The sequence below is a fragment of the Mauremys mutica genome, chromosome 16, assembly GCF_020497125.1.
Source record: "Mauremys mutica isolate MM-2020 ecotype Southern chromosome 16, ASM2049712v1, whole genome shotgun sequence".
In the NCBI taxonomy this organism is placed as follows: domain Eukaryota; kingdom Metazoa; phylum Chordata; order Testudines; family Geoemydidae; genus Mauremys; species Mauremys mutica.
Window position 1 is genome coordinate 15,816,295 of NC_059087.1, and position 16,458 is coordinate 15,832,752.

Sequence of the window (16,458 nt, forward strand, 5' to 3'; positions counted from 1 at the left end):
TCTGACTCCACCTGGTCCAAGATTTTCTTAATTAAACCTACACAGGTCTCTCAATGCTGACAGTTACCTTCACAGTTCACATTATGTTATGGTGAAGGTTAAGATTTTGTCATGGGTATTTTTAGTAAAATCACAGACAAGTTGTGAGCAAAAAACAAAAATTAACAGAAGCCCATGACTTGTCTGTGACTTTTACTAAAAATATGCGGAGTGGGGGGACTAACAGTTAGAGCACCCTGCTGCTCTTGCCCCGGCAGCTGCTTTGGCCCTGGGGGCTGCTCTGGCCCCAGCCACTGCTTCTGCAAAGGGAGCTGAGCAGCTGCTACTCTAGCCCTGGGGGCTGACTGCTGGCCACTGCTCCAGTCCCTCTGTTGCTCCTGGGGGTGGGGGCAGACAGCTGCTCCAGCTCTGCTGTTGCCAGAGGCTGAAGCCGAAGAAGTCACAGAGGTCCATTAAAGTCATGGAATCCGTGATCTCTGTGACCTCCATGACAGAATCAGATCCTTCGTTATGATCTAATTATGTTGGTTTTCACTGCTAATCTCTCTGAGTGAGATGAGAACTGTCGTTTGAATGTGAGAAAGATAAGATAAGTATATATTTTTTTCTTTTAATATAGGAGTCTGATAGAAGTTTTCCACTTAAATAATTTTCCAGCAGAGAGAGATTACTATCAAGTACAAGAAGATAACTAACTACTCTTTCAGGAGTACTTTTAAATGATGATGGATAAAGAATCCAGGCTGTTTGGACTGAGAAATTATGTTAATTTGTGTGCAGATAAAAGTAAGATATGAGCAATGTAATATAGTGTATATTTTCCCCAACAATCTTCTTAAATCTTTCTCCTGCTCCTTAATCGGCAAGCAGCCATAAACTGCATTTTATAATTTTTTAAATGGCTTCCCTTACTGAGCAGAAAGAGTTGAGAGATTTGGAGAAAAACATCATTCATTCATTGTTTGAAGCAGTCTCTTATTCTAGTCAATAGGGCTCTTTTCCCTGGGGTAGATTAATTTCTTCACTGCACTGAAGTGACTTGTATAACCAGTATGCTTACTTTGGGCTGCATGTACTATCAGTCCAAACACACCTCTTAGATCTATGGGAAAATGTGGCACTATTGGCTGCCCTGATTTTCTTTAGAACAAGAGCTATGAATCCAATGTATTTCATATTTTTAGTTTTTGCATTTAAAGTGTTACCATTATTCATAAGCAAGGGTGAATTTAGGACCCCATTTAGCCAATTTCACTACAATTTCAGCCTCTTCCCACAAACAAAGTCCTTTTCTCCTAAAATCCAGGATGGACTCTTGTCTTCTACACTGCCATCCTTAAGCTATCTTCCAAGTGAGGCAACCCAACTTAACTTAACCCAGCAGGGGAAGTATCTAAAATTAGCAGTGGTACAAACTGGCACTCCTTTTGCAGCCTCAAAAGAGGCAAAGGACTGAATGGGCTGTAAATTATCTGAATTCTAGTGTCAATCTCTTTAACTCAGATTGAGGGACGCATTGGTGGGGAAGTATGTTGACAGTATGGCATGGACAGTGGCCATGCCTGTTGTGTGGATAAATATGGAATTTTACACACAAGTGTTATCACTTTGGCACCTTTCATAAGAACAGTATTCAAAAATATTTAAAGAAAAGCAATTAAAAAAACGCCAAGTGCTAACAGTTCTTAAACCAAATTATAAATCTCCCAATTCTCAATGGAGGTGAAGATTTGTAGAAATACTAATGTAATCTTTCTATGTGTCTTTCTTAATCTTCAAATAATAAATGCTAGTTTTCCTCCCTCTAGACAAAAGATATAAATCTAAGAATGTGACTAGGGAAGTGCTGGGGAATTTATGTAATGTCATTTCATATAAGGAAAATATGGTATATCACATGTAAATCAAAAGAAGTATCTTTAAAGAGAGCTGGTCAAACTCAAATTTGTCCCAAGATGTAAGGATCAGTCTACAACCCTTGTTCACATGATTAAAATGTACTTTGTGAGGAAGACAGCTAATGTGAGTTAGGAATGACCTCTGGGGGGAAAACAAACAAAAAACCTAAGACCAATAGAAGTGTTTTCATTATTACCTTGTAATCCCAATGGAAACATTTATTTTTAGACAAGCATTTTCACACAGTGTTTGCAAGCCAAAGACTGCAGCATTGAGATCTTGAACGTGACTCTAAAGAAAAGCAAAACTGACTTCACTTATTTTCATTTCCAAGTAGAAAGAAAAATAAAGGGCATAAACAGTGAAAAAAATGTAAACATTTTTGAAAATCCAGTTTGAGTATAACTCAATAAAGTTGGTGATAGTAACTTCAAGAGGGAACTAATTTTTTTTAAATGTTTTTAAAATTGATGGCATCCCTCTAGAAATTTTATGTATTTAGCATTTGCATAGTCGTCTAGCCAAGAGATGGCATCTTCAGTGGCATGATGCAGTTCTTCTAGGCCGCCGCTGAACCTAGTCAGCAGGCATTCATCGACAATGTGCGTCATTGTCTGTGTCACGCCGCAGCTGCACAAAGGGCTGTCACGAAGGCCCCAATGATACTGGTTTGCTGCACAGAGACTTTGCCCTGTCCGGAACCTGTTCAACAGGGACCATTGGCAATACAGCAGGTCAAAACCAGGCGGGCAGATTGTGGGGTTGGCGAAGAGGGACTGGTTGGGGATTATAACAAATATCCATTCCTCTCCCCAGAGTGTTTCCTCCCTAACATCCGGCGTGGCGGATGAGATCATAATGGGCGAAGTGATGGCAAACGTGCAGCTGGTGGTTTAAAAAGGTCATTGTGCAGCGGCAGGCTTGAAAAGCCTGAGTACATTTATAAAGGGTTTGTCACCCTGGGTACAGCACACTTCAGTGTTGTGTACAGTCACTCTGAATTATCTTTGGCTTATGTATGATTGATATTTGGACATAGACCTGTGTCTTTTCAGTTTTTTTAAATATATACATAAATTCTTATTTCTGTATTATGGTTACAAAATTGACTTTTAAGATTACATCACCCCCAAAAACGCATAAAAAAGAATTATGGGAGGGGAAAATGTGCTGAAACACGGCAAGGCAGGAGTAGTTTGCCGCAACATACAGAAGATAGGGGGATGAAAGAGTTTGGAGGTTTCAGGGAGGGACTATGGGCAAATTCTGTGTGCGACATGGCAGTTGCTCCACAGTGTTGCCTCCCTTTTTTGCCCCAATAGCATGGTTCCTTCCCCAGTAACCCAGACATGCCAACTCTCATGAATTTATCGCGAGAGATGCAATTTCTACGTAAAATTAAGCCTCACTCATGATCTCGGGATAGAACTCTCAAATGCCTCCAGGTGCTATAAATAATAAATATCTGATGTGTGCATTGGGGTGTGAGCTGCTCCCTTCAAAGTCCTTTCCAGTTTGTCTGAGCTGTGTATTGATCAGCAGCAAAAAGAGAAGGGGAAGAGAAAAGCAAAGAACTAATCTTCAGCTTCCTTCACTTCAGAATTTTATATGCACATGCAACCAACAAAAGATTTAGAGATTGAAATTCAATAATATCTTGACTTCCTGCCACCGGAAAGAGCAAGAGAGTGACACAAATCCCTCTAGAGCCATTACTGACTGATTGAATAGTTCGGTGGATGAGCTCTAGAAGGAGTTCTATCCATTTCACCATGACCAGAAGATGGCTAGATATGGAGAGTGTTGTAAATATGGGGAAAGATAAGATATTTGGGGTTCTATAAGGAACTGCTCATGGTGTGTGTGAGGGTGTGGAAGTAGCATCAACGTACATGAAAAGCAATGATGGTAGTGTACTGTTCAAATGCACATAGTGCTGAATCAGTACATTTCTAATTATTATTTATCTGTCTGGCTACGCAGCATAGCATTTAAAACCTAATTTGTTGTATAATTTAATTTTAATTGAATCTCCCATAAACACATGACTCACTAAGCTAGCTGTACATTTCACTTGCCATCTTTCTGCATAGATGTTGTAGGAGCTGAACGAAACCACTTGTTCTGTGCTATCACCATGGTGCAGTAATTCCTTAGTGTGATAGTAGGGGATCTCTCTGCAGGAACATTTGGAAAATGTGTTTTCTCAAAGCCACAATACAAAGAAACAACTTTCTCCCTCTACTAATGCTATTGTTTACAAAAAGATTTGGGTATAGTGTTTCTAGCTGTATCCCCCTCAGGTAGTTAACATGTACAGCATATGCTGGCATTTTCTTCTGTTACGCAGAGATAACAAGTGTTAAAGGCACCAGCCAACAGTAAGGACTAAGTCCAAAGTAAGCTTGAAGTTGATGTAAGCAGAGTCAGAATGAACTTTTACCCTGACATCTGGTGGGGAGCTGTGGAAAAGGACTTCAGGGGCTGATCTCATTTGCATGGGCACACCCAGCCTGCCAACCATGATGGACTGCTTGCCCAAATGGTCACTTTGGCTGCTGTGGGATCCCCAGTCTCTTTGTTATTGGGGCAGGAGTAATGAAGTGTTGCTATCCTGGTTATGTGAATTGCCCTCAACTAAGTAGCACTCGCTAGGCGCCACAAGCCTGGGAGGCAGGAGAAGTGAAGCAGCTCACCCTGCCCCACCTCCTCCCTGAGCATGCCATTGCTGCTTCACTTCTCCCGCCTCCCAGGCTTGTGGCGCCTAAGCTGATTGGCACCGCAAGCCTGGGAGGCGGGAGAAGTGAAGCGGCCACGGCGTGCTCGGGGAAGAGGCGGGGCAGGGGTGAGCTGGGGCAGGGAGTTCCCCTGGGGGCCGCCTCCTCCCCCCCTTACTTGCTGCAGGCAGCCCTCCCCACGCTCCCCTGCCCCAGCTCCCTCCGCCTAAATGCCGGCGGCGACCGGGGCGGCCGAAGATCCGGCCACCACGGTCACTGCCGAAGAAAATGGCGCCCCCCAAATCCTAGTGCCCTGGGCAACCGCCTAGGTTGCCTAAATGGTTGCACCGGCCCTGTGTGCATCCCTGTTGAAATCAAAGAACAGTCCAACCAAGGCTGCTGTAGTGACACCCTTGTTACATCAGGTCTAGTGTTTGTTTAAGGTTGGTGTAGAATGAAGGGAGAGCTTCCTGTTTCGTTTGCATGTGTAAATCAAGCAGACCTTACTTATTTATTTTTTTCCCTTTAAATGCCCAGAGTTTAGGGGAGGAAAGTGAATGAGATTCTGCTATACCAGGTGTGGAAAATGCAGAAGGGACCAAAATCTATTCTTGTGCAAAAATCTGTTCTCCTCCCTGAAGTCAATAAGGCTACACAGGTGTAACTTTCAGCAGGAATTGGCCTGTGTTCTCATTTTCTTCTCAAATCACACACATTCCATGCTTACCCAACATGTTCCACTTGGGAAAGAAGTTAGTTTGAATTGGGGCAGAAAAATGAGGACTAACTTCAGGTTTATTTAGCTTTAAGTATTTGGAATGAAACTCAAAAGAAATCAAATGAGAGGTGATTTTATGATGGATTGAACTGCTAGAGAACCAGCAAATAGATAGAACCTGCCTTTAGCTTATCCAGACAGTCTTTCTATCATAGCCTGCTAAGAAGTGGATTTAAAATCCTTGAGGGAGAGGGGAGGGAGAAACGTACATTGTGTGTTGAGCTTCTTCCAGTGCTTTTGCAACCCCTTAAAAGTACAGAGATGCACTGGGCTGTGGAACTAGGCTGAGCATAAGGAAAGAACTTGCTTGCCTGTGCATCCCAGTACAGAAAAATACATCAAAGAAAAAATTTAATTTCTTTGATTTTTAGAACAGTTCAATACAGTATTGAACAGAGTGCATCATCAATCTGAAGCCCCTTGATGGAAGGTACTATAAAAGTTAAAGTACTGGTATCCAAAATGGGATGTTCTGTTTTGTTTTGCCTACAAGTGTGTGGGAATTCATTACTTATACATGGGAGAAGCAAGAGTTCTGTCTGGAGCTGGACAGAATGTGTGCAGGTTCTGTGCAAGCTTCCCACCCTACCGCTCTGGTACTGCCTCTTCCCCTGCCACTCCCTTTCCCTGCCATCCCCAGGCACTCACCAGTTGTCCAGAAACGGGACCCAGCACACATAGAAGCTGATGATGACAGGCACTAGGACCTAGGAGTCAGAATCCTGGAGCTGCCTGCCAGCTTCAGCCCAGGAGAGGGACAGAGGGAGCTTCTTCCCCCCCTGACCGCTAAGCAGAGCTTTGGAGAAATCAGAGGTGGAGGATACTGGGGGCGGGGACGATGCCTGCTCTACACATTTCGCCGCCCCAAGCACGGCATCATGCCGCGGGAGGCGCTCTGCCGGTCGCCAGTCCCGCGGCTCCAGTGGACCTCCCGCAGGTGTGCCGGCGGAGGGTCCGCTGGTCCCACGGCTCCACCAAAGCGTCGCGGGACCAGCGGACCCTCCGCAGGCACGCCTGCAGGAGGTCCACCGAAGCCGCGGGACCAGTGGACCCTCCGCAGGCACGCCTGCGGGAGGTCCACCGGAGCCGCCTGCCGCCCGACTGGCGACCGGCAGAGCGCCCCCAGCGGCATGCCGCCCCAAGCGCGAGCTTGGCGTGCTGGGGTCTGGAGCCGCCCCTGCTCAAACTACACATGGCAGGGCTTCCCATCGTAACCAGATTTTTAGTGTCCGGTCACCAGTGTTAACCGGATACCTGACAGTGTGTTCCTGCAGCACTGGGAGACGCGGGCGGGAGGGAGCGGAAGCAGCAGGCTGCTGACTGAGCTCCTTCCAAGCCAGTGGGGGCTACTTTGCCTTTCGTGCTGGCAGGAGCGCTCCAGCAGGGCTGGGTGAACAAGCTTGCTCCCCCACACCCAGCCCCGGCCATGCCCTCTGCTTGACCATACCAAAAGGCAAACAAAGAACCCCAAATGTATTATTATATTTAAAAAATATTTTAAAGCTGGTCATGACTTGGGAGTGGGAGGAATTTGGGTTACCAGCCCTCCAGGATTTTCCTTGAGTCTCCAGGAATTAAAGATCAATCTTTAATTATAGATTATGTCATGTGATGAAAACCTCCAGGAATACGTCCAATACTGGCAACTGTAGTGGGGAGGAAGGAGGAACGACTGACTCGGGCTTTTCTAATATTTGGAGCTGGCAGGGCCACCGAGAGTGGGGTTGGGCCCCAGTGAAAAACATTTTTCAGGTCTCCCAGCAAGGGCAGACCAGCTAAACAGGGCCGGGGAAGCAGGCCCCGAGCCCACTTCTGGACCGCCGGGCCCTGGTAATTTGTGCTGGCTCCCCTCCCGTGGGCCCTGGGAGCTGGCAATACTGCCAACTATGTATTTCTAAGTCCCACCCCATCCTTGTATTTAAGTGTCTCTCAAGTATTTAAAACCAGAAAGACTGGGCCCCAAATCAGTATTTAGCTTTCCCCTTTCAGCGCAGAATTATGTCCGGAGCAATTCCCTGGGAAGGCAGCGTTGCTGGTTCATTCTGTGCCAGCTAAATTCCACTGATTGTGCTATAGTCAAATTAACTGTGGCTTAATTACTCGATATTTAACAGAAATGCAGGTATCACAGATAACAGAGTTATTACAGCATTATTACTCTTTGAGGGCAATTGTTACAGGACATTCATTTTGCCCATGACAAAGATGGGCGCCAGCGTGCTCTGCGATTAATATATTACCTCAAAAGGGAACAGCGCCCAAATCCAAAATGCCCGACACACTCTCGCCACTGGTGCCCACCTCCAAGATGGCCGCCGCGCGTCCTTCCTCCGCCTCAATAGTCGGTTGGCTTCCCCAATCCAAGATGGCTGCCTAGCGCGGAGGAAAGCGGCGCTCTAGCGCGGCCAGCTCTATGGTGGAAGCGGAAGCCTTCTCTTTCCGTGCCTCCCTGCCCTCGGGGTTCTCTATGATTCCCCTGCTCTGGTCTCCAATAGGAGGCGTGGGGGAGCTGGGGGCCCCGCCCAGAGCCTGATCAGCTGATGGCTGGCAATGTCTGTTGACAGCAGCAGCCTCCGCGGCAGGACTGGGTGTAAGAGGCTGGCGCTGGGGGAGGGGATCGCCGCGAAGCCCCCCTGGGCTGGGGGCAGGGCGGTGAGCGGGAGGGACGTTGCGGGAGAGAAGGGGAGGGAGGACGGGGCCCTGGCAGCAGCCCCAGCCTGGCTCCTGTGTGTCTCACCCTCAGGGCTGTGAGAGGCCTTGGAGGGCCAGGCTCTGAGGGGGGCCCTGCTTGCCCTAGAGAGGGAAGGAGCGGGGAGGAGAGTGCAGGGATTTCAGCCCACACACTAGAGCAACGCAGAAGAGCTGGGGCTGGTGCGTGTGCAGGTGTCTGAGGGGCTGCTGAGGGGGAGGTGGGTCTGGAAATAAAGAGATGAGGGGGGAAGTGATGGCTTTGGACAGAGAACAGCCAAGAAGGGGGAGAGGGATGGGGTGGGGAGAGAAGGCTGGGGAAAGAGAAAGATCATCGGCAGTGAAAGCTGCGAGAGGAAGAACAGATGGGGGAGAGAGGTAGGACGGCTGGGGAGAGAAACTCTACTGTTTCCAAGTGAAACTTTTATCGTGTGTCTTGTGATTTCTTTTTTTTTTTTAAATCAGATGTGAATCCAAATGGAGCACTCTGAAGGAGGAGACCAAAACCAGCAGCAACAGCCTTGGGGGAAGCTGATCCGGTTAGGGACAGATGAAGCGGAGCCCCATGTCTTACTGCTGAAAAGAGAATGGACAATTGGGCGGAAAAAAGGTAAGCTGGTGTGTGATTTGCAAGAGGTCGGACTAGGTGATCATAGTGGTCATTCTGGCCTTAAAAATACATGAAGATGGACTCTGAAACATGCCAGGTATGTTAATATCTGGTGTGAGGATAAGGTGGAGGTAGGATAGAAGAGGCCCACCTCAATGCTTGCCACAAAATCCCTTGTTCCCTACTCTAGCATTTCCAGAGAGAAAAGTTGTGCTCTCGCCCTGTCTTTGGCTTTCTTTTTTAATGGGGTTCCTGGTGATATCACAAACACCCAATCCCGTGAATTTGTGTTGATGATTTCCCTGATTGTTTCTGTGCAAATAAAAAAGCACTACATTTCAAACCAAGTTTTGTCATGCCATACCTATTTTGTCACCACTCTCTCCTTTTGCTCTTGTGATTTAAAAAAAAAAAAAAAGAAGGTGGGGAGGATCTGCAATGCAACATTTTCACACTTTAACACACACCTACAATCCAAAAAGCTGCCTTCTGGCTGCATGATGGTTGCTAACATATTAAGATACTTTTTATGAGAGTTGATTTGAAATGCAAGTGTTTCTGTGTTTAAAAGTGTTGACTATTTTATTTTATTTTATTTTAAGGGAATTCCATGTTTAAGGCAAATTATTCACTTAACCTTGCACTGTGCCATCTGGCACTAACTTTAGGTTGCCTGTCCATCAACTCAGTGCATATCATGTTGTAGCACCTAGCATCAATGAAAGTATATTATAGTTTATAGACTCTATATGGTCAGTCAAAATGGAATTAATGGACCATATTATAGGGAAAATCTAAATATCTTTTTTCTGTTAAATTTAGTACCATATATTTGTTGCCCTTTTTGATGACTATTGCTAAATACCAACAAGATGTCCACACTAGGAAATCTTCTTGTTGAATATCAGTGGGCTTATATGGCAGATAAAGATTGACTTTTGCCTGCTGAATTGCTCTCATAATCATTTAACAGTTAGATTACTAAAGTGTTCAGTTAGAAAAATACATAACCAAAATTGCCATCTACTGCTCAGCAAAATATTGTTGGCACCATTATCCTATTAGAAAAATATGTGGGATTCTGGAAAAATTAATTTAGTCCATGCTGTTCCCCTCTTCTTCCTGTCCCTTACACTATATTCCAAGAGCCACAAAGAGTAGAGGGGTACACCAGTGCAGAAGTGCTGAACTACTTCTGGGGGAAACTACGACGTTCTAGTCACTTTCAGCAAGAATCACATGACCATGAAGTTGTGCAGCACAGGTTGTAGCTGTTGGTTGTCCCATGGACATTAGTTTTGGAAAAATAGTGGTAAACCATTATCAGGGAGGATTGAATGTATTGGGAAGTAATCCGGCACCAGGCTATGAATGGGAGGATATGAATCACGTTCCTTATTATGGCCCCTCTTACAAGGGAAGTGTTGCAAGATAGAATAGTGTTTTAGTGTGAAGCCTTGAATATGGCTGGGAAGGAGGGATTAAGGTAGTGTCAAAAGGTTGCTCAGAACCCTAGAATGGGTGGGAAGGTTCCCATCACCCCCCAAATCATTAATACTCCTGCCTAATGACAGTGAACTGCACTAGGTTTTAAATTTTCTTTGTCTTTAATAATCTAAAGATGGTGCTAACACGTGTAAGAAAATTTTGTTTTTAAAAGAAGAGTTCTGCCTATGTAAATTCTCATGGGATATTTATAAACATATTGATCATAAACATTTTCTTTTTAAGGTTGTGACTTGTCCTTTCCTGGCAACAAACTGGTGTCTGGAGATCACTGTAAGATTACAGTGGATGAAGAATCTGGACAAGTATCATTGGAGGATACCAGGTTAGCCCTGCTTTAAACTTTTATTTCTGGTTGCTGGAGTAAAATTCTGTTTAGTGCTCATGAAAGGCATTAGCTGTACATATCAGAGAGTAGTTGGTAAGTCTCTTATTGTTAGGTGTTAATTTTTTCCAACAATCTCTAAAACTCATCTCCTCTCTCTCCCCCACGGAATGCCTAGTTTACTGGATGAAAGACAGACTGGTCGTTTTGTATACCATGTGTCTTATTATGTGATTGTAATTATAGCATTGTGAAAAAAATTATCAGTGACTTCAGGAGTTTTTTAAAAACTGTTCATAGTGAATTAGTATATGACACACTCATTCCTTATACTAGCTCTCTTCCCTACCTCCATCCCCAGCTTCTTGGGTCGGGGAGGAAATACATTTGCACAGATAACTTCAAAAATGTGCAATGGATATGAATAGAGATTCATATTTGTTATTCCTTTTGGTGTTTAAAATATCTCTGAAGGTAGCTTATATTTCACAGAAACTTTGGGGCTTGAAGGGTTGTCTGGATTTTGGCTTTATTTATAGTTTAAACTCCCTTTTGGATCTATGGTAATGAGCACTGTATAAATACTTATGCCTATTGTTTTATATTTTGAAATTATTTTGTCACCTCAAGCACTTCAGGTGGAGAGGAGAGAAAAGGGGCCTAATAAGTAAAATTATAAGTCAATAAACTTAATTAAATAATTGAAATTGCTCAGTACAGCATTGTAACTCTTGATGTTGCCATTAGTCATTTATCATCAGATTGTTTTTTGTTTTTTTTGGTAGGTTCTTTTCTCTAATCAGTATTTCAGGGAGTTATTATGTATTGATATAATGCTTAAAGGCCCTAATCCTGGAAAGACTCATGTATGTGCTTAACTTAGCTCACCATGAGCAGTCCCAATGAAGTCAATGGAACTACTCCATAGTGCATAAAGTTCAGCACATAAGTTTTTGCAGGATCAGGGCCAACACACTTGCTCTTCTGGGAGAGGTTATTTCCTGCTGGGTTACAAGAATGCTGATGAGAAGCTTATGCAGTGTTGTTCTAGCCATGTCGGTCCCACAATATTAGAGAGACAAGATGAATGAGGCAATATCTTTAATTGGACCAACTTCTGTTAGTGAGAAAAAGAAGTTTTGAGATACACAATGCTCTTCAGGGCTGGGAAAGGTACTCTTAGGCTATGGCTACACTTGCACTTCAAAGCGCTGCCGCGGCAGCGCTTTGAAGCGCTAAGTGTAGTCAAAGCGCCAGCGCTGGGAGAGAGCTCTCCCAGTGCTGTCCATACTCCACCTCCCTGTGGGCAGGGGTGAGCTGCAGCCGGTTCGCACGGGTTCGCGCGAACCCGTTGTTAAATTTAGCAGCCATTTTAGAACCGGTTGTTAAGGGCTGCTAAATTTAACAAAAGTTCCGGCCCAAACTCACTTCCCGCTCCTCTCCTGCTCCGCCCCCTTCTCCTCCCCCTCCCCTGCTTCCCGCGAATCAGATGTTCGCGGGAAGCCTGAACAAGCAGCATGGAGGCAGGTAAGCTGGGGCGCGGAGGGGGAGGGGAGGTGCGGCTGGCTCAGCAGCTCCCGGTCCCAGACCGCGGCTCCCTCCAGCCCAGCGCCGGCCCGGGGAGTCGGGCCGAGCGGCTGCCGCCGAGCGGCTGGGCCCCGGTGCCGGCCCGGGGAGTCGGGCCGAGCGGCTGCCGCCGAGCGGCTGGGCCCCGGTGCCGGCCCGGGGAGTCGGGCCGAGCGGCTGGGCCCCGGTGCCGGCCCGGGGAGTCGGGCCGAGCGGCTGGGCCCCGGTGCCGGTCGTGGTCCTGGCAGAGTGGACCCGGTCCCCAGGCAGTGTGGTAAGGGGGCAGGGAGGGGGTGGGTTGTGGGGGGGTGGATAGGGGTCAGGGCAGTCAGAGGGCAGGGAACAGGTGGATTGAATGGGGGCAAGGGTCCCGGGGAGCAGTCAGGAAAGAGCAGGGTTGGATGAGGTGGTGGGGGCACTCAGGGACAGAGAGAAGGGGTAGTTGTATGGGGTAGGGGTTCTGGGGGGCCATTGAGAATGAGAGGAGGGGTTGGGTGGCGGCAAGGGGCAGTCAGGGGACAGGGAAGGGGGGGATGGGTCAGGGGTCTCGGAGTGTGTGTGTCAAGGAACATGAGGGGTTGGATGGGGCACGACCCCCCCCCCGGGGGGGGGGGGAAGGAGGGAACCTGTTGTTAAAATTTTGGAGGGAGGAGGGAACCGGTTGTTAAAAATTTGGCAGCTCATCACTGCCTGTGGGGAATAACGTACAGCGCTGGGAGCCAGCGCTGGGGCTTTGACCACACTGGTGCTTTGCAGCGCCGCAATTTGCAGCGCTGGAGAGGGTGTGTTTTCACACCCTGCTGCAGCGCTGCAGATTTGCAAGTGTAGCCATGGCCTCAGCATCACAGTTAAATGTAAGGTGGAACAGCTTGTTTAGCATAAGTAATTAGCACATATTGTAAGAGACTGTTCAAGATAGAATGGCCCATTGACACCTCTGTAGTCATAGAACAAAAAGAAGGGGTTAGTGCTTTACAGCTTGTTGTAATGAGCCATAAATCCAGTCTCTGTTCAGTCCATGATTTTTAGTGTCTAGCAGAGTAATACATTTAAGCTCCCAGGCTTGTCTTTTGAAAGTGTTATTGTGCACGTTTCTTTTGAGGAGGAGGACTGATAGGTCAGATATAGAGTCATCGGTCTGTGAAAAGTGTTCTTCACCCACAGGTGATAGGATGTTTTTCTCTTGTATCATTTTCTAATCACTACTGTAGAATGTAGTGATTTACTGTTTCACCAACATAGTTATTGGGGCGTTGTTTAAGTTAGTTGGGATATATAATCTTTCTTGCCTGTCGCAGGATGTATGGGGGGCCTAGTCAGCAGTTTCCTATGGCAAAATTTAACTAAGGCCTTTTCTACACTACCACTTTACAGCGCTGAAACTTTCTTGCTCAGGGGTGTGAAAAAACAGATCCCTGAGCCCTGCAAGTTTCAGTGCTGTGAAGTGGCTGTGTAGACAGTGCACCAGCACTGGGAGCTAATACCCTCATGGGGGTGGGGTTTTTTACAGCACTGGGAGCGCCACAGCAGTGCTTTAACGTTGCTAGTGAAGAATCACAGATATCAGGGTTGGAAGGGACCTCAGGAGGTCATCTAGTCCACCCCCTGCTCAAAGCAGGACCAATCCCCAGACAGATTTTTGCCCCAGAGCCCTAAGTGGCCCCCCCCTCAAGGATTGAACTCACAACCCTGGGTTTAGCAGGGCAATGCTCAAACCACTGAGCTACCCCTACCCTTACTTATCCAGTCCCTCCTCATTCTCTTGATCAGAGTTGGTAGATGTGATGTTGCTAATGGGATTCTTTCTGGGGCCAGAAACTCACTTCTGATATTGATTTAGGCCATGTATTATTTTTTTTTTTATAAGACAGGAAACACTTTTATCTTTGTGTGCAGGGAAAAGTCTTGAACTGGCAGAAGCTGCAGATCAAAGTGCTATGCTTCCAGTTTAACAGGCAGTATCATGAGCAACTGTAATGTGTCTGCCTAGTAAAGGGCTTCGGGACTTCATCCAGCAGTTTAGCTGTCCACACTTGATAAGGTTGAAAACATATAAATAGACCCTGACTGTTCCAAGGGAGTTCCATTCAGAGGAGTCCTCCCTGCTGTGCTGGCAGAATTAAGCTAGATCAATGCAAAGTGCAGAGTGCAATGATCAGTGCTCCATCAGATCCTGAATGAACAGACCTGACTCTGTGGGAGCTACATTCAAGTTTAACAATGTGTGAATGGAATTCTCAAGCAGGAATTTGAAGTGGGTCACCCCATGCCAACCACAAAATTTATCTTTGCCTTCCAAGGCTATGTCTACACTATGGACCTTATAGCTGCACCACTGTAAGGTCTTCTGTGTAGCTGCTCTATGTGGACGGGAAATAGCTCTCCCACCGGCATAATTAGTCATTCCCCAAGAAATGGCGGTAGCTATGTAGGCAGGAGAGTGTCTCTCACTGACACAGCGCTGCCCACAGTGGTGCTTTGTCGGTGAAACTTATGTTGGTCAGGGGGATGTTTTTTTCACACCCCAGACTGACAAAATTGCTAGTGTAGACAAAGCCTAAGTCATCTCTTCCTACTCTCCTACTGCCATAATGTATATGTTTTTTCATCCCCCTGAGCAAGAAAGGGTATGGCTACACTGGCGATTTGCAGCACTGGAAAGCCTCCACCAGCGCTGCAATTAGTAAGTGGCCACACCTGCAGGGCACTTCCAGCGCTGCAACTCCCTGGCTGCAGCGCTGGCCGTACACCTCACTCGGCATGGGGAATAAGGATTCCAGCGCTGGTGCTGCAGCGCTGGTCATCAAGTGTGGCCACACACCAGCACTGTGATTGGCCTCCAGGGTATAAGGTGTATCCCAGAATGCTTTTATAAATTACTCTTTGTTTTGTTATGCAGCCTCTCTTTGTTTTGTTGTGAACGAGCTCCGATCGGAGCTCCCGATCGGAGCTCCGAACAAACAGAGCTCCTGTTTGCTGTGATCATCTGTACCTGGCTGTAAACAATCAAATGAGAGGCAGGCAGGGAGAGTGAATGAAACAGAACGGAGCCCGCTAATCTAAAAAAACAAACACTGATCACAGCAAACAGGAGCTATCTGTACCTGGCTGTGAACGATCAAATGAGAGGCAGGGGAAACAGCGTTGGATGCAGGGTTCGCAAACATTTTGTGATTTTTCCAATCTCTCTCTTCCCCGCTCCCTGTCACAGTACACCACAGGGAGTGAGTGAAACAGCGGGGAGTCCGTGTTGGAGGCAGGCTGTTTGCAATTAAGAGTTAAGACTAAGGGCTCATGAACATTTTGTGATTTTTCCAATCCAGGAAGCTAACACACAGTGTTGGCTCCAAAAATCCACTCTATCTTCCCCGCTCCCTGTCACAGTACACCACCCTCCACCCCCCTCTTTTGAAAAGCACGTTGTTGCACTTGAATGCTGGGATAGCTGCCCATAATGCAGCACTCCCAACAGCGCTGCTAATACTGCAAATGTGGCCACACACCAGCGCTGGTAGCTGTGAGTGTGGCCACACACCAGCGCTGCTCCTACACAGCTGGATGACCAGCGCTGCAAACTACCAGCGCTGCAAACCGTAAGTGTAGCCATACCCAAAGTTGCAGTGCTGTAAATTGCCAGTGTAGACAAGCCCTTAGTGTTTACTAGATGAAACAATACTGTATTAGATGACTTAAATCAGTTACATTCACGGAACAGTTGGCTTGTCCCAGGGAAAAGCAATTAATTCTTTCTTAAAAACAAAAATTCAAATGCAAAAGTCGACCTCAGTCTCATGAGTTGAAGGGCCTTTCTCTGTCTTCTCTTGGGCAGTTTTTGTGTGTGCGCCTGCATTAAATAGCCAAACTACACTCTTAACTTTAGGATTGGCCCTTCTGGAGCCAAGAGGCACATTGACAGAATAGTATGGGATAACTTGCACCACTACACCCTGGGAACTGGGTCAGGATACAGAGATTTATATCTCTAGTCTTAAGAAAAGTGATGTGGGATCTTTTATGACCTGGATTTACATTTCATCCAAATTGTACCTCTAATAGCAGTTTCCTTCTCATCTCCCTCCAAACAATATAGCAGGTTGACATTGGTTTTGTACTGAATCACAAGGAATGTCTGTTGGACTTGAGACATATTAGACTTTCGTCTTCACTTACAGTGCAATGATTTGTAGTGCCTCATAAATACATAAATTTAGCCATTTTGTGATAGCCTGACACTCCACAAAGTGTCTGTTAGACTTCTCTGGTTAGAGCCCTGAAACTGGATATGACACACAAAGGAATGTTACAATTTCATATATTATTGGCTAAGATCTAATTTTAACCACATTCAGTTTTCTTTAGTGCTTAGCAA

General features: G+C 46.3%; 1 protein-coding gene across 4 annotated transcripts in view; it reads left to right on the forward strand.

Annotated features, from left to right (window-relative positions):
• The first annotated feature begins 7,864 nt into the window (after positions 1-7,864).
• Positions 7,865-16,458, forward strand: part of CHFR (checkpoint with forkhead and ring finger domains) — a 35,981-nt gene continuing 27,387 nt past the window's right edge. For 3 of the 4 annotated variants that reach the window (XM_044989416.1, XM_044989419.1, XM_044989420.1), the window contains exons 1-3: positions 7,865-7,984; positions 8,548-8,692; positions 10,424-10,523. In XM_044989416.1, coding sequence (XP_044845351.1) covers positions 8,560-8,692; positions 10,424-10,523 — 233 coding nt within the window. In that variant the 5' untranslated portion in view covers positions 7,865-7,984; positions 8,548-8,559. Of the gene's footprint in view, positions 7,985-8,152; positions 8,266-8,547; positions 8,693-10,423; positions 10,524-16,458 lie in introns of those variants that run through there. The other variant, XM_044989418.1, reaches the window with a different exon arrangement.